Consider the following 20,680-nt stretch of genomic DNA (forward strand, 5'->3'; position numbering starts at 1 on the left):
AGAACAGAGCCCTGGTTTAGCTTGGATTGCTGCAAGCACACCCTTTGGCTTTCAGGGGAAACACCCTTTTCCCTGCTCCCCATGGGCTTTTCCAAATGGTAGCTTAATAGTTTGAAAAATATTTTATACCTTTCAATATTTGGTGAGACACCTTCCCCATCCCAGCCACAAAGCAGGTTTTGCTTACATGATGATATAAATATTTCAGCTTCCCAGGCTGGTCAGATATGAAATGAGCTTTTTATTGAACACCAGGTTTGAATCTCAACACAGGATTTATAAATCATTGCAGGAATTAAGGGAGTAAACAAGGTACTAAAGTCAATTAATAACACTTATTCTCATCAGATTTAAAATATCAGCAGCAACTCCAGCACAGCACAAACCCAAACAGCTCCAACTAATAATCACAAAACCACTTCTGGAAGAAAAATAACATTTGCCCAGAGGCCAGGAGAAGAATCACAATAGAAAGAGAAGTTTTCTGATCACTTTTCTTCATAAAATTATGACATTCATATTTTAGCACTGAGAACTGGAATTAAATACAGGCCCAGAATTAAAAAGAAATCCAAAGCAGCAGTTTGTACAATAGCAGCTTTTATTGGAAAGGCAGGTTTTGTTTCAAGTTTCTGATTCCCAATGTAGCTGACAGGACTCTGAGCATCCCGTGGGTTTCCAGGCACCCCTGGAATTCTGCTCAACCTGGGGCTGAACCTCACTCTCCCTCCCACACCCTGCAGGATTTCAGGGAAGGAGCTGCTCTGACCAAACCCAGGGAAGAGAAGCTGCTGGCAGGGAGGAAAAGTCCTTGGAATGAATGGTGAGTGCAGGAGGTGACAATTCCCAGGGCACAGGTGACCTCTGAGGGGCTGCAGGAACTCAGCCAAACACAGAGAGGGAGGGCAGGGAGGAGGCTGAGCAGCCCCAGCCCCAGGGAAAAGCTGCCAGCCATGGCCACAGCATGGAAACACCAGGAACACAACGGGGTTAAGCCATAAATACATTAAATAACCGAGCAAATAATTCCTTACAACTCCAAATATACACAAATAGACCCCACGTCCCACGGGTCACACTAAGGCAGCCCCACACAGATTTAAAAAACAAAGAAAATCTCGTTTCTGTTTTCCAGTGAGAGAATCCATGCAGGACAAGGAATCAGAGGTCTGGAATTGGGCACAAGCAGGGGGAAGGCAGCGTGCCTGGGGGCCTGCAGCAGAGGCAGCAGGGGAAGGTGTGCTGTGACAATCCTGTCACCTTGGATACAGCTTGGAAGGACACTGGGCTTTGGCTGGCAACAACATCCCAGAGGATGCTGAATGCTCCAGTGAGTCACTGGGATGACTGGGATCTGAGAGCTGCTCCTCCTTGTGCAATGCCTTTATCGAGGGGATCTCCATGCAAATGTTCCCTGTGTTCCCATGGCTGAAGCTGTTGGGAGCAGAATGCTTCCTGCTCCCCACAAAGACAGGCATGGTGCCTGCTGCTCTCCCTTCTGTGGGAGCAGGAGAGCAGCAGTGTCATCCTCCAGTGAGCTCTGCTGCAATTAGAATTGTAAATGTCCATTCCTTATTTTTATGGGCCAAAAGCCACGTTGGATGCAGCCAGAGAGGGGCTGACCTGATAACAGGGACAGAAAAACCAGCACTGGAGGATGCTGCTATGACAATGCAGCTGGTGCTTTAAATTTCATACTGTGGCCTCTTATTTGTGGCATTTTATTTTAATTAGGGAAAAAAAAAATCCTTTCTAGCAGAGTGCTGGGGAGCTGTGGTGGAAATCAGGCTGCCAGCAAACTCCCTTTTCCCAGTACAGCATTCCCCAAGCACCAGCCTCTCCCAGCCACTGGGGAATACCTGTCAGTGGCTCTCTGTCCCCAAATCCTGTGGGAACACTGCTGAGGGACACACAGCCCTGACTGTGCTGGAAAACAAGGGCTGTGGGCACAAGCTGTGGTGCTGGAGAGAAGCAGTGGAGATAAATAATAATAAATTGAGATAAATAATAATAAAATCGAATAAATGGAGAGAAGCAATGAGTGGCTTCCCTGTTTTTTTGGTAATTCCTGGGCAGGATGTGGGAAGCACAGCACGAGATATCTGCCTCTGGATCAGCTGGAGCTGGAGGCACATGGTGCTTTACTTCATGAATGAGCTAATTTGAGGCAGCAAGGAGATTTATTGTAATTGGTGTAAGGAAGGAGCCAGACACCTCTGAGCCAAGATTCTTTCATTTGGGCTAATTAATAGTTTCGTATAACTAAGCCTGTTTGTTTTTTAAATACAAAGCATCGTTTTCCTCATTGTAATTTCTGTTTCAGCAAATAACCACAGGTCAGTGTCAGGTACTTGTAATGGGGGCAGGATTAACTCAGAGGAGCTTTTGGGATCTCTGGAGAAAAGGGACAGATCTGAGAGACTAAGAACTCAGACTAACACCCAGAAATTAAGGAGAAAGTTGTACCCCATGGATTTACACCCCACTTTAGTGAGAGTCTGCTGCCCAAAGCTGTCCAGAGAGACACTTACAAAAGCCACAAAGCAGCAGGGACAGCTTGCTGAGACCACCAACTTGCAGGATGAAATCCCTTTGGGTGTCAAATCCCACTCCCTGCTGCAGGAGCCACCTCTGTGCTGCCAGCTCTGAGTCACAAACACGTTACTACAGGTAGCACCAGACTGCACGAGTCACACACAACCACCCCATCCCATCAGGAACAGCATCTCCACAGCCAAAAAAGGTAAAGTATCTACACAGGAGCAGATGTGCTGCATCAGCAGAGTCCAGCTTCCAGCAGAGCTGCAGCCACACAGCTCCCAAAAGGTCAGGAGAGACAATCATACCTGGAGCTCAGGACAAATCCAGGGAACTTTGTCTGTATTTACAACAAACACCACAAGCTTTAAACTCCAGCTGCCTGTACTACAGAATCCAGACAGCACAGGGGAAATTTCAGCAGTTTTCCAGTCCTCACCTCCCAGCACTAACCAGTTCTGCATCCAGCACAACTTCCACCACAGAGCAGTGGAAGTACAAACACACAGCAGCTTCTCCTTCTGAGTCAATAATTCATTCTGCCTCGGATGCTGCTGTGACTCATGTGCTGTGATACCACAGCAGCAAATACATAAAGAACATCAAGGTCCATGTCCCAAAAACGTTAAAGAAAAGATTTGCTTGCAAATACAGATTTCAAGTATTTAAGTGGTTGTTTCTATGCAAATCAGCCCAGCACTCCAGGTTCTCTGGGAAGCTCCATGCTGGCCTCTCCCAGGTTTATGCACATGGTTACCAGGCTGCTTTTACACAGAATAACATGTTTTCACCTTCAGAAAGACTGAAATGCCACTTTTTTTTTGTGTAATATTACATATTTTCTGGTTATGTCTCAAACCTTGGCCATCTGTAACAGCAGCTGTAATCCACTGATTTTTGGTCCAAAAATCAACCCCAAACGTTTCAAACCCTGACCCCAACTCCAGCCCTTCCACCACAGCAGTTACCCCAAGTCCTGCATGATTAGCCCCAAAGCTCCAGCTGCAGTGCAGCTGCTTTCAGAGCAGGTCTGGCAGGATGAGCCCTGGAGGTTTGGGCTCCACACAGTTGATCCAGAAGTTTGCACAGCTGGCATGGTACTGATGCCCTCCATAAGCCAGCTTGAAGTTATCTGTCTCAGAATTGAAGGCCTGGAAGAAGAATTGAAACAAGTGTGACAGTCTGATCCACTCCAGGGTCTAAACCTAGAGTGGAAAATGGCACAGAGCCCTCCCCCAGCACTCCACCCCATAAATGATATTTGATTTTAGCTGCTGGTGGACAAAACCTTCATCCATCACACCTGAGCCAACCTAGACCTGCAGGAAGGGAGTCCTGACCTGACCCTGGCAGCTAACTCACCTTGCTCCCTGCATCCTCCACTTCTGTTCCATCTCCCTGCCCAGGGAAGAGCTTGTCCTGCTTGCCAGCACACAGCTCCTGCATTTATTTCCCTGCCTCCAGCCTGGCTGTGGGTTAGGCAGGTGCAACTCTTGCTATTAGTGTTATTTCAGGTTGAATTTGATCTTCTTGCTCCTGTTAATTGAAGCTGCTTTACAATAGGAGCCTCTGAGCGTGTGAAGCCATGAACAGGCTGAAACCACCTCGCTGTTTGTTGCTAGGAGATACTTTTCCAATGCCTCACAGCTCCCTATTTAAAAAAATATCCCAGCCCTGCTCTCCACACCCTGGATTTCCTGCAGAGATTTCTAAAAATGCCACTGCCTGTTACACAAAGCCAAAAGTCAATATTTCGAGCACAAAGCCCCTGAAATCCCCCCTCTCCTGCCACAGACACACAGGCAGCATGGATTCAGAACTCAGGGATTTTCCAGCACACAACAGAAGGAGCACAAAACCAGAGAGCTGGGCACAAGGCACAGGCATGCAGACAGACAAGGGGAGGCTCTGGAGCATGTTAGTTGATCAGATCAGGAGTTAAGGGCCACAAAACATGACTGGAGAAGAGGATTAATGATTGGTACAATTGAGAATGACAGCTGAGAGCCCATTAGCAGCTCAGCCTTCCACACTCAAAAGGAATGAGTCTAGAAAGAATGTTTTTTACGGGTTCATACTTTTTTGGGAAGTTCTTCCACAGGTTTCTCTTCTTTCTGAAATAACGTTGAAACCAAAAAGTCAGGAAAAGTGCCTCTTTTTAACTGGTTGGCACAACTCTGCACATGGCCTGGGAGTCCCTCCCAGCTCTGCTAATGGCAACAGTCCCCTCTGGTGAGCCATTTCATGGAGAAAAGTCATTAAAAGTTTTTATTTGTTAAAAAAAAAAGTATACTTTTTAAATCTCAGTATCCCAGTTTTTCCCCCATTAGGAACAATTAAACTCAACCCTTTCTCCACAGCTGTGTCACACCAAAGCCCAAGGAGCACTGTACATTTGATTATATGATTTTATTGAGACTCATCTACAGGTCAGAGTTTGCCTCTGCCCTTTACAAATTACAGCCATGACAATTTTTTCAATCCACCCATCCCTGGAAGTGTCCAAAACCAGGCTGGACAACCTGGGACAGTGGAAGGTGTCCCTGCCCATGGCCCTGGATGAGCTTTAAGGTCCCTTCCAACCCAAACCATTCTGGGATTCTATAAATGAATGTCCAAACCGCAAATTCAAAAGGATTTAACCATCACACTTACTTTGCTCCTGGAATCCACGTTGAGGAGACAAACTCCACAGGCAAGATCCTGGGCATTTTTAATCCCTGGGCGCAGCATACAAGAAGAGAAATCCAGGGAGTTTTCATCTGGCTAAAGAGAGGAGAAAACAACATTTAGGCATTTTCAGGAATTGAAAAGTTTCAGATGTTATGATAAAAAGCAGTGAGCACCAGAGTGTCACACAGGCATGGCAGGGGTGACAGTCACCAAAGCTGTTAGGATGGATTTGCCATCTCCATCTGCACTAATTCATAACTCTCACAGCCTTAAAAAAGACTACAAAGGAAGGAATTCTTGAGCTGCACATTCCCACATCCAGAGGGGAAGGAGCACAGGGAACTGGGGCAAGGCAAACAGAGGAGCTGCAGGTGTTTGTGCAGCTGTGGGGAAGGAGCCCTGGAGAGGTGGCTGCAGCAGGATTCATTGTCCTGGACACTGCCTCAGTGAAAAAGGGCAGCTGGGATTCTCTTTTGGGGTTTTTTTTGAAGCTACAATATGGCAGAGCAGTACAAAATGGGATATTAAGGTTAACCAAACCAAAGAATTCAGGCCACCAGCCATAGACAAGCTCAGGTTAAAGAGAGGCAAAGGGTGGGAGAAAAAGCCTGTAAAAAATATATTAATATGGCCACTTTCCCAGCATTTAACCTCACATTTCAGCCACAGGATGAATGATCAATTAAAACATTGCATAAAGGTGATATAAAACCGTTCAAATTTTGCAGGAAAACAGTAGTGCAAATAAAAGGAATGACTAAAAATGCAAGAAGCTTAAAAAATGGTGTGAGCCCAGGCCATGTGTCTCTTAATCCACACTCTGGGTATGCTGCTCACGCTGCCCTGCTGAATGGCTGGAGAATAATTGGAATCCTGAAAAAAAAACCACCCTTTAATCTCTAAGTAGATCAATCAAATTAATAAAGGCACTCTAATATTTGTTTACCAAATGCATCAGTGAAGCAAATGAGAAGGTCATCCTGCAATTTGCTGTGAGAAACCACAAGGCTGTGCATAAAATTACCTTGTAACAAAATCCTTTAAAAGATAAAATTAACCTTTCCCAGCACATGCCTGGGAGCTGGAATACTTCTCTGCAGCTAATTGGCACTTCTGCATCAGTTAGGATCCGTGCCTGTAACACCAGAGGTGTGGGCTCCACCCTTTCCATGGAATCCCGTGGGGAAGAGAACCAAAAAGAGGGGTGATTTAGAGAATTATAGGAGTCATGAGCCCCTGGGTTTTTGGTAAGCTCAGCTGGGCTCAGTGTTGCATGGGAGAAGTCACTGTTTGCCTCTCCTAATGTGCTTAAAATTTAGCCAGGAGCTGCTGTGGCTCGGAGAACACGTGGCCAAGCTTTGGACTTTCAGGTAATCCCTGTAATCTTCCAAGGAAAAGCACTTTAGGAACTATATTTTAATCCACCTGTTAAATTAGAAGAAGATCCTGACAGCTCTTGGGATTGTTCCTATCAATAATTCAATAAATTCAGTAAAATACTGAGAACATAAATTCCCTAGGATGTCAGGCTGTGTGCATCACAGGACATCACCAAAATACCTGGGGAGGTTTAAAATGTGCAAAAGGTGTGTAAAAAGGGACTGATCATTTGTAACACCAGCCTTGCAGGGAATGCCAGTGAGCTGGAGATGGGTATTTGGAGCAGAAACCAAGTATTCCAGGCCTTACTTATAAATGAGTGCTCATTGGGAAGGAAAAGCCTTTTGTGGCCACAGCTGCAGTGCAAGGAGGAAGCCACAGATTAAAATGCTCAGTGAAAACCTCCCCATGGTAATGATGTGCTCAGTGATGCTTGGTGGGATGTGCTGATCCTGAGAGCTGAAGGACTCCTTAGATGTGCACTGAGTTCAAGGGATCCACTGTGCAAGTCAACACAGATGGATGATTATCTAAAAATATGAGTTTTTTCCATGGTTAAAGGAAGTAATTTTGCACATTGTATCTCCTGCAACTCAAACACACAAAAACCACAAGGTATTTAACAGCAGGGATTTTCCTGCCTTCTATCTGTGTGTATTCTGTACTCCTCTTTTTTTCCCCAGCTCTAAAGGGTCACCCTTCACACCCCATCCCTGCCTGGACACCTCACCCAGCTCTGCCCAGAGCTCTCCAGCTCCTACCACACTGTCTGGGAGCAATGGAAGATTTTCCTGGCAGCCCAGAGCAGGAAAAGCTGTTTAGTCTGAGGCAGAAACCAAAACAAACTTGGGCATTTCCAAATGCAGAGAGAAGGGAAAACAGTTTAGCTATTCCTGTGTTGCTCCACAGTGTGGTTTTGGAACTGTGAGCATTAAAACCAATTGCAGGGATATTAAAAAACAAGACATGTCCATGTCCTTCTGGCTTTGTGAAATGGCTTATTTGGATTTTATTAAATTTGCCTTACTGGAGACACACAGGATATCACCTAAATCATTAAGGTACTAAGTAAGACAACATCGTGTTTGTGCATAAATATCAGTTTTCTTGGGGGGTTTTAAACAGGAGTTCACAAGTAAGTGCATTTCCATTTTCCCAAAGGAAAAAACCCAAACTGTCAGGTTAGGACACCCTGCAAAGTGTCTTTAAATATAATTATGACATTTGTTTGAGTAAGCAGGCAGCTTATTTTGTTCTTACCGTCAGAGCAGCCAGGGACATGAAGCTGATCAGGTTGTTCCACACTTTATCAATATCCTTCAGCAGCTGCTGGAGCTTCTCACTGCAAACAGCAGTTGCTTTGATGCCCAATTCCACCCTCTTTGTTACTCTGTAGACTTCAACAACCCCTGTGGGTGTAAAACAGGGAGGATTGCAGAGAATTCACTGCATCCTGAGCCTTGAACTGAGAAATGGCAAAACCAGACGTGGCACAGGAGGGGTGACCATGCAGGGTTAGTTCAAAGCTGGAGTTACATTTATTTGACAGAGAAGTTTTTCATTATTTAGGTGCAGGAAAAGATTAAGCTAAGAAATCATGTCATTTGGGGAAGAGTGATTCTATATTCCTGATTTTAAGAGAAAAACTTTCAGTGTAAAACACGTGGAAAATGAAAACTTACCTAGTAAATATTCCATGCCTTGAGCAGACTGGATAACTTCAGTGCAAACAGATGAACTACTTATTCCATTTAAGGTGTCATTTGCTTTCTTTATGACCTGGTGGAAATGAATTTTGTACAATGATGGGGTTTCTACCTTTAAACAATTATCACAAACAAGATTGCCCCCAGCAGAAACTGTTATTAAAAAAAGGAGGCAAATTAAACAAGAGATGATTGCCACACTCCATTGCATGTTTTTATACACTCCAGTTTAAGTAGATCAGGGGAAAGTATGAACATTTAAAACCTTAATGCATTCCCCTCCAATATTTTCATTACCAAAATAAGAGTTTTAAGAGCATGCATGCCTTGCTATCTAGTTCAATAAGAGCATTCACAGTCTGGGCTGCCTAATACTCAAATGCAAAGAGGAAATGTGAAGGAGCACTGATGTGGCTGTGGAATCTCAGACAGCAGCACAGGAATGGTCCCTGGGCACTGCACATCAACAGCTCTGCTCCTCAGGAAGCCCTGAGCAGCCAGGCACAGGTCCCAGTGCCCTGAACACCACAGAACTGGGCACCAAACACAGGACCACCCCACTAACCAGAGAGCTGGAATACTTAGGGAAAAGCCAAACTAATCCCCAGTGACAGGGAGATTAGTGTAGGGTGTTTAGCTGAGGAGGTGGCAGCTTTTGGTTCCAAAACTGCAATTCCCAGGGCTCATTCCCACACTTCCTCTGCCTGCTGGTCTCAAACGCTCAGTGAGGTTCCTGCAGGGAGGAGGGAAGGATCTGGAGGAGGAGGAGGAGCCACACTCACCTGCAGGGCACTCTCCAGGCACCTCTGCCACTCATAGGCGTACCTCTCGCTCTCCTAGTGCAAAGAAAAGGACAAGCTCAGTCTTGCTCCTACACACATTTCCCTCCCTTTCTCCTACACAACAGGCAGGTATTTAAAAAGACTATTTGCAGATCACCCGTGTGAACTTTTAACAGGTCTATTCCTAATTTCCCCTCATTCTTTTAAGATTTTCTATGCACCTGAACTCAAATTTTATTTCTGGGAGCGAGAATGAGTTTCAAAAGGAAGATCTTATAGGGTAAAAGGTTTCACTGCACACACTTCCTCCTGACATTTGTTACAGTCTGCTGTTCTAGCAGTGGGGATTAGCAGAATTTAATCTGAGTCTTTTTCCCATCTCTTCTCAGGACGAGCAAGAGAAATAACTACCATGCAGCCAAAAAGTGATGCCATTTCCCAAAGCAAACGGTCTCAGTGCCAAAGCTGGGATTAGATTTAAATTGTAACTAATTCCCAGTCATAAGCTTAGGCTGCAAGGTCAAGTGATTCCGTGTGTCAGACAACAGCTTTTTCCCACTTCCCCTTAAAGACATGAGAGGAGAAACTTCCAGGTTCCACTCACAACATCCGACTGCACCACCTCAGCCACACCCCTATGCAAATGGCTCAAACCCCGAGGAGTTGGATACAAAACACCTCTGGTATCAGTGCCAGCTCGGAATTCCAGACAATTCCTTACCTCCACCTCCCCAGTCAGGTCCTTGTACTTGTCCCTGATCACAGGCAGCGCTGGCTTCTCGCTCAGGGTGTTGGAGCGATCCCTGAACGGCTGCTCCAGAGCTGGCAGAGGTGAGGAGCGACTGATTTCTCTGTCACCCAGGCTCAGGCTCCTCTTATGAGACCCTAAAAAAGTCAGGTTACAGACAGTTATTCCTTTTCTCTAAAGATGCAGGCTATTTAAAAATGAATTGTCCTGTTGTCCTGTTCCTCCTGAAGAACAAGTATTTCTCTTTGCTCAGTGACTGCTGAAAATTTCCCCAGTCCCTCAATTCTTACAGGTTTTTTGGCACAACAAATATTTTTCTTGCAGGAAAAGACCCGCTCCAAATGCCACAGAAATCAATGAGAAGATTCAGGTCGTTTCCAGCAGCCTTTGGAACAATCCCCATTAGCTAATTTATAATTCCATTATAATGAGCATGTGCACCATGAGGCTCCTTACCTTGCACAGACAGGTCGAAGGTTGCCAGCTCACTCCTGATCATCTCTTCACTGGATTTCACTTTGCCTTGGGAAGTTGCCACCAAGAAGTCAAACTTGCTGATTTTTGGTTTTTCACTTTGGAACTCCCCAAAGTCATCTGTGGCCTCTCTGTGCAGCTCAGAGGAGACTCCAGTGAGGAAATCAGTGCCCAGGGCTGTGTCAGCTGCTGCTGCATCCTGAGCTTCCGAGGGAGGTCTGGCAAAATCACCAAAATCTCCAATGTCATCATCACTTGGAGCACCAGAGACCAACCCGGGGTCCTTAAAGTTTGCAAAGGCTGCGAAGGAAACATCCTGCAAAGCATCCTCGCTGGAAAAGGTTGTCACTTTGGAAACTGTTGTCATGGTGATGTCTTCCGAGCTGCCAAACAGGGTCTCCTTCTTCTGGAGGACAGAGGTGGCGGCGGAGGAGCAGCTGGCCGAGGGCTGGGCGAGGCAGGAGAGCTTCTTGGCCTGCTGGGCATCATCTCTGTCAGAGCTGGACCAGTCGTAGCTCGCCAGGCTGCTGACTGCAGAGCCACTGTGGCAGCTTCCAAAGGGGCCACACTTTATGTCATCCACATCTGAAACAAACCCCCACAGTTAGGAGCTGAAGATTAAATCTCAAACTCTCCATGCCGCGTGAGAACGACTCGCTGGGAGTGGGGAGGAACTGCAAGAAGGAAGGCAGGGAATTGTTGTCTCACTGTTGCACAAAAATAATCTGAAAAATACCTGAGCTTTTAATACAAGAATTTCTCTGGTCAATAAATGTAAGCCTTGACCTTTGAATGCCATCTTACATTCTAAGCTGAAAGTCACCATACCACTAAGGGTAGTGAAGAAACACTTTTAAAAATATCAGTTTCTGGCCAGTCCAGGCTGCACAGATCACCAGTTGAGTTTTCTGGCTGCAGAATCTACAATCAAAATATAAATGTTACAATTCAAACACCTTTAACACGTTATTTCATCTTATCAAATCCAAGCACACAGAAGACCAGGCTGACTTTTCCATTCCTCCGATAAAGTATTAATACACTTTAATTTTATATTCATGCTTTGATAGAAATAACATATAAAAATGTGCTGCAAGAATCTAAAAAAGCCTAGAAATCCTGTTGGAGCTTATCAGGGTTCCTGCAGCGCCGCACGGCCGACTCGTCAAACTTCCAGGTGCCAGCACTGACAGGGATATTGCAGAGATCATGTTGTAACTGAATAAATAGTTTGTAAGAGCTAAGTCTAGAGAAAATCCAATTATTTTGCAGAAAGCTCCAAACATTTATACCCACCTGGTGATTACATGGCCCAATAGGTTCTTCTCCCTGCCAGGGGCAGGTGTGAGAGCAGAGCTGCAGTGCCTGGGGCTCTGGCTGCTCCCACCCCACTGATCTTTCACCTCCACACTGATTGATCCCCAGTGAAGTCACACAGAGCTGGGCAGTTTTCATTAGAGCACAAACCCCCCCTCCCCAACAAACCAGCCCTCCTATCCTACATTTGGCATTTGTTTTCCAGCAGGAGCAGTTGTCAGTTTGGATTAGAGCTGTGCAGTGCCTGGGGTTCAGTGGCTCCAGAGAGCAAACCCAGACCACAAAATATTCCCTGAGCCTCACTGAGCTGAGCTGCTGGTGCTGAACACCACGGGCTGGACAGCCTGGCACACTGGGCTTTGACAGAGCCACGGTGGGAACAAGCTGACTTCCCAGCTGTCCTCTTTATTCAATCCAGCCACAGCAGCCCGAGGATTAAACCATTCTAACAAACCATTTCTGCCTCAGTTTATTCATTTCACCGAAAGGGGAGAGCAGGCCAGGCTCCAGGCTGCTTCCCAGGCATGACCCACATCCCTGGCTAATGAAAAACCTAACAAATACACAATGCACTGATGGAGTTTAATGGGCACTGCGATGGGTCAGCTGTGCCATCCATCAGCTCCTCCCCAGGGCCTTCCTGCAGCTGCCACTCTGCCCATGACAGCATCCCAAACATCCCAAATCCAGAGCTGAGCCCCCTGCACGCTCACAGGATTGCCAAGTGCCACTGGAACACTGAGTGTGCAGAGGGTAAACAGAGAGAGATGAAATCACCTGCTCCCAGCACAAAAAGGCTCCGAGGTGAAAGGAGCTGCCTGGAGAGGGGTTGGTGATTTATCACCACAGACCACACCTTGTGCTCTCAAGTTTTTGTTTAAAGAAGGGAAATGAAAGCTTTGCATGAAAGAGAGAGACAGAACCACCTCAGACACGTGAGCCATTAGTTAATCCTGGGATCTCTGAAATCTTTGAAATACCACCATGTACCAGGCAACCTCTGTTTTCCCTTCAATCTGTGTTGACTCCAAAACCCAGCAAAGATTTGAGCATCACTCTTGTTCTGACGTTCCCTGGGAGTGAAAGGGAAGAGTGATGATCTCACTCCAAGGATCTGCACACTCACATTCTGTTGGGAATTTTTCCTTTGATATCTGCTAAGATTTTGAGCTGCAAACATCCTAAAGGAGCAGGTCAGAGCACTGCTGATCTGATCCCGGCTCAGCGAGCTCCATGGGGAATCCTGAACTCACCTGCAATCAATAGGGCAGGGCAGGGAAGGCAGAACAATAGTTTAATTATTCATGAACTAAGATTCAAGATTCTCTATGTGTGAATTCAGGCAGACACAAAACCTCTGCAGAGGTGCAAGGGCTGAGGTGAAATGTAAGGGTTCGAATCTGTACATTTGATTTTTTTTAATAATTGCAGAAGGATCACTCCAGTGAATAAACTTTCTCCTAGGAGTATTATATTACAGGAAAAACACTGTGTTCAGAGTCAGTGTTTACAGCTCAAGCAGTCCTGAAATGATTTAGTGAGAAGTATGAAAAATAAGAATGTGGAGCTGTCCATAATCCCAGGAAAACTCGCTTTGGGGAAGATTTTCCTGGAGAAAACCCCAACACTTTGCTGTGCTGTGCACTGCACTTCAGAGAATCATTTGCCACAGGTTGGAGGTTTCTGGAGAGAGGAAGTAAAACCCTCACTTTGTCACAGCCACGGCAAAGCAAAAGGACTCTGAGCTCTTGGCACATTTGCTGCACAGTGAGGGGGAGTTTTGCCCCTGCTCACATGTGCACAGCACTTCCTGCTGACCCCAGAGAACCCTCTGGGCTGTGAGCACCTTCACTATTGGCACAAAGATTGGCTTATTAAGCACTGTTAAGAACTCTCCTCCAGCAGCTTTTTCCTTGCAGAGCACAGATCCATCAGGAATCTAACAGCTCTGCTCACAGTGCTGCAGTTTTAACCTCTGGTGGAATCAGAGCTCTGTTGGGCTGGTATAAAAATTAAATATTTTTAGATGTGAATGTCTTACCAGTAATATATATTTTTTTTCAAAGGAAGAGATGATTAATTGGGGGGTATTAATTACTTCTAACTAAACATCACACCTGGCAAGGCAGAGGCTAAAGAGCAACGCCCATCTCCTCCTGGAGGACACTTTGAGTGAGAACAGGACCTGAACTGATGAGAAGCATCAAATACTATCCAAAAAAATGAGCAAAGACTAAATCCATTCAAAACCCTATGAGAATCCTTCATTTGTGGGAACACACAATGGTTACAACCAAACCCAAATAATACTTCTTCCAAACCAAAAAGGGTTGGAATATTTACCATTTATTTTCCATTTATCTGAACTCCCAAACCCCAAGTCCAACCTGCCTGCTCATCCTCTCTGAGTCAACCAAGGCAAAGCAAGGCTGCCACAGAATGTACAGCAGGATGAAATACAATTAAAGTGCTGATTCCCAGTGTTATCTCATCTACAGGAAAACTTGCCACCCTGATTTAGGCCAACTAGAATAATTTATTTCAACTACCAAGGATTAAATTATGGCTGGAGGCAAATTACAAGCTGGAGCTTTCTATGTCAACAGTTTAATCATTTAAGGAAAACCCTTGACAGCACCAGTGATTGTCCAAAGAAAACTGAAAAAGACAATGCAGGGACATTGGAATAAATTTAGGAATTTCAGCCAGCAGAGGAGTCTTTCAGGTTTTTGGATTTGAGCAGATGTTAAATTCTGGTGAATAAACCTAACTCTGGTGTCACGTTTTGGTTGTTAGGGTGACACAGGGGTAGCTGTGGAGTTGTGCTGCCAGCAGAACAACATCATTGCTGTTTCCCTGGGAACATCCCCTGCAGGAACCCAGAGCTGTGTGGGGTCAGAACCACCTGCTCACTGCTTCCAGGGGCTCTCCAGCTGTAAAAGGAGAAGAAACTGGAAGAATACAGAGTTTCCTGCGTTGCTGCTATCAGTGTCATGCCTGTCAGCAAGCAGAAAAATCCAAAGCCCATTTCTCAGCTGGGGAAGTCTGGAACAGTTAATAATAAGGGAATTATTCCCATTTGCTTTCCTGAAAGAATGGCTGTAGTTAGGGTGGAAACCATTGAGAATGCTGACTGTAAGATAAATAAAAATTAAGGAAATAGGATGGAAAAGCCTCCAGACCTTAAGGAATTACAGGATTTGCTAATTATTTTGAAATCATCATGATAAACGACGTTTCACAGCAAAATAAAGCCCTACAGAGGCCCTGGGGAAGACCATGGCAAACACATCCACACCCTCCCTGTCAGAGGCTTTCCTGGGATAAACCAGGGTGGATAAACTCCTCTGTGTACAGAATTAACCCAAATGAGGGCAAGGCAGTGAATCTGACTGTCAAGTCTGGACAAAAACGTACTAAACACAGCCATGAATGTTCCTTTCTCTCCTGCAGGAATGATTGGCTGAACAAACACAAACAGCACGAGCCCTGCAGAATTAAGTCTCAGCTTTATGTTCAAAGCTTTGGTTTAAAAACCTTTAGGGCTGGGCACAACCTACTGATCTCCAGATTCAAGGAGGGCTGTTGTGGTTTTCTCCCTTTCTTCTTTTTTTTTTTTTTTTTTCTTTTAAAGTCTCTCCAGCTCGGTGTAAAGAAGAAAAGCCACATTCTGCCACATCCCAGGCTGGGTTTTGCACTTGTGGCAACTCCAAAACCCCACAACATTTTAACTATTCCACATCTCAATTATTTTTAGCTTTTTACCTTGTCTGCTAATTTGATGCTAATCCCGAGGTGCCAGTGGCTCAGCATTTGGAGGAATTTGAAGTGACATAATTACATGCCACAAATTTGCAGCTGTCACTCATGTTTGAAAGTTTCAATATTTAAAAGGCAGAGCTTCCCAAATGGAAAAAGGGAGCAGGGTATTTACTTTGGGACTCTGATTAATTCACACTGCATTAGCTAAATAAATACCAGAATATTATTTAGTGGGCTTCTACTCATAAAAGTCTAGACAGCAACACAGTTTTTCAGTTCCAACTCACAGAAACAACTCTGCCACCACACATTCCCTCCACTTTATCCCTCTCAAACACAGATCTTTGGAAAAAGATTATTTAGGCTGACATGTAAAGATTCAGAAGGTCACAGGGAGTGAGGTGAAAGCGTTGGAAGAGGAGACAGAAGCTCACCCACACCCTGCTCTGCCAGAGAAAGGTGCCCACCACCTTAAGGGGATACCAGAACTTAAATTTTGTATTTTTGAGGAAAAAAAATACATTGCTGGTTTGCAACAAATCACACACATCCCCACGTTTTCAAAATATGCCAAGATAATATTTATTAACACAGCAGGACTTACAGATCACAAAAGATAGTGATACAGAGGAGCTCAGAAGGGTGGTATCAGAGTAAAGCATGCAGGTCAATACTTGCAGAAGAGAGATATCAAAGCAGATCTGAAAAGGCACATTCACACAGGAAATGTTTAGTTGAAATCAGACATTAGAAAAAAGCAGCAAAAAAACCCTGAAGTTGATTAAAATATACAGAGATCTCCAGTAATGCCAAAGAAAAAGGTACTTTACAGGTGTGTCAGTGCAGCAGGTGGATAACCCTTTGAGGGCAGAGCTCCTCTCGCTGCAGCCTTTGGCAGGAAGAACAACTCAGGTTCACCCAGCAGGAGCAAGGTGCTCATTCAAATGCTTCCAACTCGGAGTGAAACGGAAATTTGGTGTCAAAGAAGCAGCCTGGTTCAAACTAACAGCATGCAGCCAGTGCTCAAAGGGTTATACGGAATTATGCAAGAGAAAATCAGGCAACATTAGTATCATCAACCTTCCACGCAGAGTTAGAGCCAAGCTTAAAGAGACTGTATCCCCTCTGGAGAGAGCAAAACTGGAAAGCTTTCAATCCTCAGACACCACAGGGCCTGGCATGGGAAGCCAGCCAGGGATTTCTCTCTAATTCCCATCATCAGCACCTACCTGCCCATACCTGGAAGCTACAAATGCCAATTCTCACAGCCAAGGGACAAACAGCTCTGTGTGGGAACGTCACAAAGTCAAATCATCTCTCAGCACCTCTGTCCTGCTGCTGTTCCACTGCAGATGTGACACAGATGTGCAGACAGATGTGCAGACATGCAGCTCCCCAGGACAGTCTCCCATTTCCCAGCAGGGAGGTGCCAAAGGGATTCTGTCCCTTTCTGACATTAGATTTACGGATTGAAGGAAATGATGAGGGGGGCAAAAAAATCTGCTTTTTAAATTCATGTAAACTGGAAAAAAAATAAAAGGACTTGAGCATCAGCAGTTCACAGCTTGAAATGCATCAAACACACAGAAAGGAGCACATGAGCACAGGAGTGTTTGTAGCAGAGTGTCCAGAGCACGTCCTGCTACGAAATCCAAACAGCTAAATGGAGCAAAACTCTCCCTTTTGGAATAACATCTAACTTGGCACCATAGGAGAATACAGACTTGTATAAGTTTAATAAAAATAGCTTCTAATTAATACTTCAGAGTTCAAAAGTTTAGCAACAAGCACATGAAGGGCTAACCCCCTTAAACAAACAAAAAAAAAAAGGCTTTCCTGCCACAAACAGCAATTATTCATCACAGATTGCTGTGGCAAAAGCACACGTCCTGTAAAGAGCTACGGAAGTCAAACTACCACCAAAAGAGGCTAGAAAAATATTAGGAAAAAGTGCTTTCAAACCCAAAGTAAACATTCAAGAATACACTGTAGGTGCTACGTTTTGACAGCTCACTCAACTTGGAATTTTCCCAAGCAGTAATATGAAAATTAAATGTCTTTGCTAATAAATTATTCCTGATATTTTGTACCCTGTTAGAGAGTATCTTCCACGTCAAAGTTGCCAACTTAATTCTCTCCCCTACTTAAAAATATCATATAATGCAAAATTACAGTACTGTATATTTTTTCTCTACCCATATCTGCAAAAAATGGAAGAAATACTTCATGTGGCAATAACCAATTCTTGCAGTAAGAGCTTTTACGTTTACAGTTTGTATGTTCCCCTTGTTCAAAAAGCCTTTGACTGCATAAAACTTGTCCTAGAACACAGTAATGGTTCCCGTGTTGTTGAAGGCCAGAGAACATTTAACTACAGCTTATCTGCTATGTATATATGAAAAGAAAAAGCAGGACACTTGGGAAATTTGTTTTATGATATGTGATCAGGTCAGAGATGGTCAGTTCACTCCCTCAGGAATGTTGTCATAAAGGGGAATTAAAGAAGGTGGAAACCTGATAAGGATAAAGTAAAAATCCCACTGTTAAAATTTAGGTCCAAGAGCTCCCAGTCATGAGACCAGAACTCACAGCCCCTTGGCACAATGATTCCCACGAGGGATTTAACACTGGAAGGTGTGTGAAATACTCTGAAACTGCAGTCCTGCAAAATCCTGGCTACCCAGACTGAGCCCCACTGGAAGGGGAATGCACTGGTGTTGGTGATTGGTCAGCTTCTCATTAACAGCCCCAATTAGTGACCCTTGGGAAGTGCCGAGCAGGGGAAGTCCCCAAGCCAAATGCTTTGTGGAAAACAAGAGATTAAAGTGAGACTCTGCCATCATCTTGCTGATATAAATGGAATGACATTGTTTGCATGGGAATATTTTCCACTCCAGTCCCTTTAAGTGCCAATAGCAAACAGGTACCAGTGTGATGTTAAATCTCAAAAATAAACTGGCCTGGAGTTCAAACCGTTCCAGCTATTTATATTTATAGTCTTCTAAGACAAAAAACTAAGGAGTGCCCTGCTGAGGGGCCGTGGCTGGCGGGGACACACACTGAGGAGTCTTCCACTACTGAAAGACGAGTGCATAATACTGTAATTGAGCACAGAGAACACGAAATCTGCACCACCTACGTTACCAGAGCAATCTAACCAGTTCCTCACCTGCTGCTGGTGGATGCTGGCCACTAACTGTTGGCAAATCCAAAGAGCTATCAGACATGACATGCTTAAGATCTCCTCCCACATCAGCCAGTTTCATGTCAAACTGAACAGACAGCGCGTCTTCGGAGTCCTCCTTGCCCACGCTGCTGCCGCCGATGGAAGGCAGATCCAGGGATTTCACCGAAGCAGAGTCTTCTTTGGCCTGCTTGAAAGCTGCCACTTTGTCCACCAGCGACTTCTCAGCACCGCTGGAAGAAAACTTGTTGGAGTGGAAGTCAGCAAAGTCATCATCGCTCTTCACCGAGGAGAGCACGCTGTCCTTTGCCTCCTCGAAGCCTCCGCCGGAGCCTTCCAGGGACAGCTGCTTGAAGATGTCATATTTGGTGGGCGTAGCAGTGGTGGCAGAGCCCTGCCCACCCTTCACTGTGCTGGCAGAGGTGCCAGCCTGAGCAGCAGGCCCAGCCTCCAGCTTGAGTGCATTGTATTTGTCATCAGGTTTTTGTTCGGAAAACCCCCCGCTGTTGTTGAACGCCATAAAATCTGCAAAGTCATCTTGTCCGCTGGCTGAGGCGCCGTTAGAAAACTCCCCAAAAAGGTTGAACTCTCCAAAGTCATCAGCTAAGCTTGAAGTTTTGCTGGGTGCTGGCTGGGCAGAGGCAGATGGGAGGGGTGGTGGGGGAAGGGAGCTCGGCTTTGAGGTGTTGAACGCAGGTGGAAAGGATGGCTGCTTGTTTTCTCCAGGAGAGGAGAAGAGCTCCAAGTCTGCCAGATTCAAAGGGGTCTTGGCTTGTGTTGGCTGTTTTGGCTGAGCAGGCAGAGGAGGGAAGGCTGCAGGGAAGGTTTTGTCTTTTGAGGGTGGCTCTAACGGGGAGATGCTGTCAGCGGTTTTGAAATCTGTGAAACCATCGTCGGCTCCTGCGGGCTTGAACTCTGCAAGGTTATCTCCTGGGAATGCAAACAGGGAGAAAACAACAGTCAAACGCTGCACAACAAACACTGCATACTCACACCGTGCAAGCAAGCACATTGTTTCATGCAATGTCAAAAGGTTTTTATGCAAACTGTTTAAATTAAAGACCTCAGGACGCACACAGAACTGCAAACTCAACTTCCATGAACCACACAAGTGTCAAGGTCAGTGATTCTAATTTTCACTCCAGCAAACACTTAATTCCCTCAAATAGCCTCAAAGTCATATTAAACTCCCTTTACACTGAGTTAATATCAAAATACACCATGACAAATAGATTCAAAAGGAGATCAATACTGCCTTATTTGGCCTCCATGCAAGTTCTTTTCCCCACCTCATCCTCCTCGTGTTTGCCAAGCAATGAATGTAATTTTGAATTTCACTTTTACCAATACAGTATTTGCTTTTTACAGAAGCAATTCCTCTCTTCCTCCCTCTGAAATATTGCAGCTTTTTCAGGGGGGAACATCAAAGGGCTGAGACAAAACCAACATGAGGTAACAATGTTTTCATTGAATTTACGTTAAGTATTTTGGTGTACTAATTTTATAACTTTCTTCTTTTGAACATGAAAACATTGTTTAACCCATTCACCAGCATGTACATACCTGGACTACTTGTAATTTTAAAGTATTGATGCTTACTTTAAGACAAGTGTCCAATAAACAGATTTTTTCTATTTTAGTACACCACTAGCATTTCATTCTTAAGATACCCCACAGTGTCATACTTTAAATTAGTTTAATCAAGATGTAAAAGAATACTCTTCATAATGGTAGTAAAGGACCACAACTACACCTGACCATTCCATTCTCCTCCCCTCCAAACTAATTCATTTGGCTCAGCAACAACATAAAATATTCCTGAAATTGCTACTCATTGATCAAAACTACAACAGCACAGCAAACTAAACTTACTGAAGAACTGCAAACTTTTCCATTAGAAATGTAAGCTGGTGAAAGGGTTAAGAGTGGTCAGACCTTGACAGCAGGCAAATACAGCAGCTTTCTATATTTTAGAACATGTACAGAAAGAGATCAAATGTTATTTCATTTTACTGCAAGCATTTAATCCTGAAGAGGTTCTGAGCATGAGAACCTCACAAAACACCACAGGGGTTTCACAAATGAATGACTCCTTACTTAAAACAAATTCCAACCA

At 44.7% G+C, this 20,680-nt stretch overlaps 1 protein-coding gene and 1 long non-coding RNA gene across 7 annotated transcripts in view; both read right to left on the reverse strand.

The window, feature by feature from the left end:
• Positions 1-221: 221 nt before the first annotated feature.
• LOC146429270 (uncharacterized) lies at positions 222-3,400 on the reverse strand. The gene is made up of 2 exons (XR_014855767.1): positions 2,467-3,400; positions 222-2,434 (listed from the first exon to the last, which is right to left on the reverse strand). It is a non-coding gene; the product is annotated as an uncharacterized LOC146429270 (long non-coding RNA).
• Positions 3,401-3,403: 3 nt separating this feature from the next.
• Positions 3,404-20,680, reverse strand: part of SYNRG (synergin gamma) — a 34,212-nt gene continuing 16,935 nt past the window's right edge. For 4 of the 6 annotated variants that reach the window (XM_085078564.1, XM_085078562.1, XM_085078565.1 and 1 more), the window contains 9 exons: positions 18,550-19,494; positions 10,284-10,886; positions 9,801-9,964; positions 9,080-9,133; positions 8,274-8,370; positions 7,852-8,000; positions 5,194-5,304; positions 4,617-4,652; positions 3,404-3,689 (listed from right to left, as the gene is read on the reverse strand). In XM_085078564.1, the coding sequence (XP_084934690.1) occupies positions 3,558-3,689; positions 4,617-4,652; positions 5,194-5,304; positions 7,852-8,000; positions 8,274-8,370; positions 9,080-9,133; positions 9,801-9,964; positions 10,284-10,886; positions 18,550-19,494 (2,291 nt within the window). In that variant the 3' untranslated portion in view covers positions 3,404-3,557. The remainder of the gene's footprint in view (positions 3,690-4,616; positions 4,653-5,193; positions 5,305-7,851; positions 8,001-8,273; positions 8,371-9,079; positions 9,134-9,800; positions 9,965-10,283; positions 10,887-18,549; positions 19,495-20,680) is intronic. The other 2 variants (XM_085078563.1, XM_085078568.1) reach the window with 1 other exon arrangement.

This window comes from Lichenostomus cassidix, chromosome 19, assembly GCF_008360975.1.
Source record: "Lichenostomus cassidix isolate B80296 chromosome 19, HeHo_3.0, whole genome shotgun sequence".
NCBI lineage: Eukaryota > Metazoa > Chordata > Aves > Passeriformes > Meliphagidae > Lichenostomus > Lichenostomus cassidix.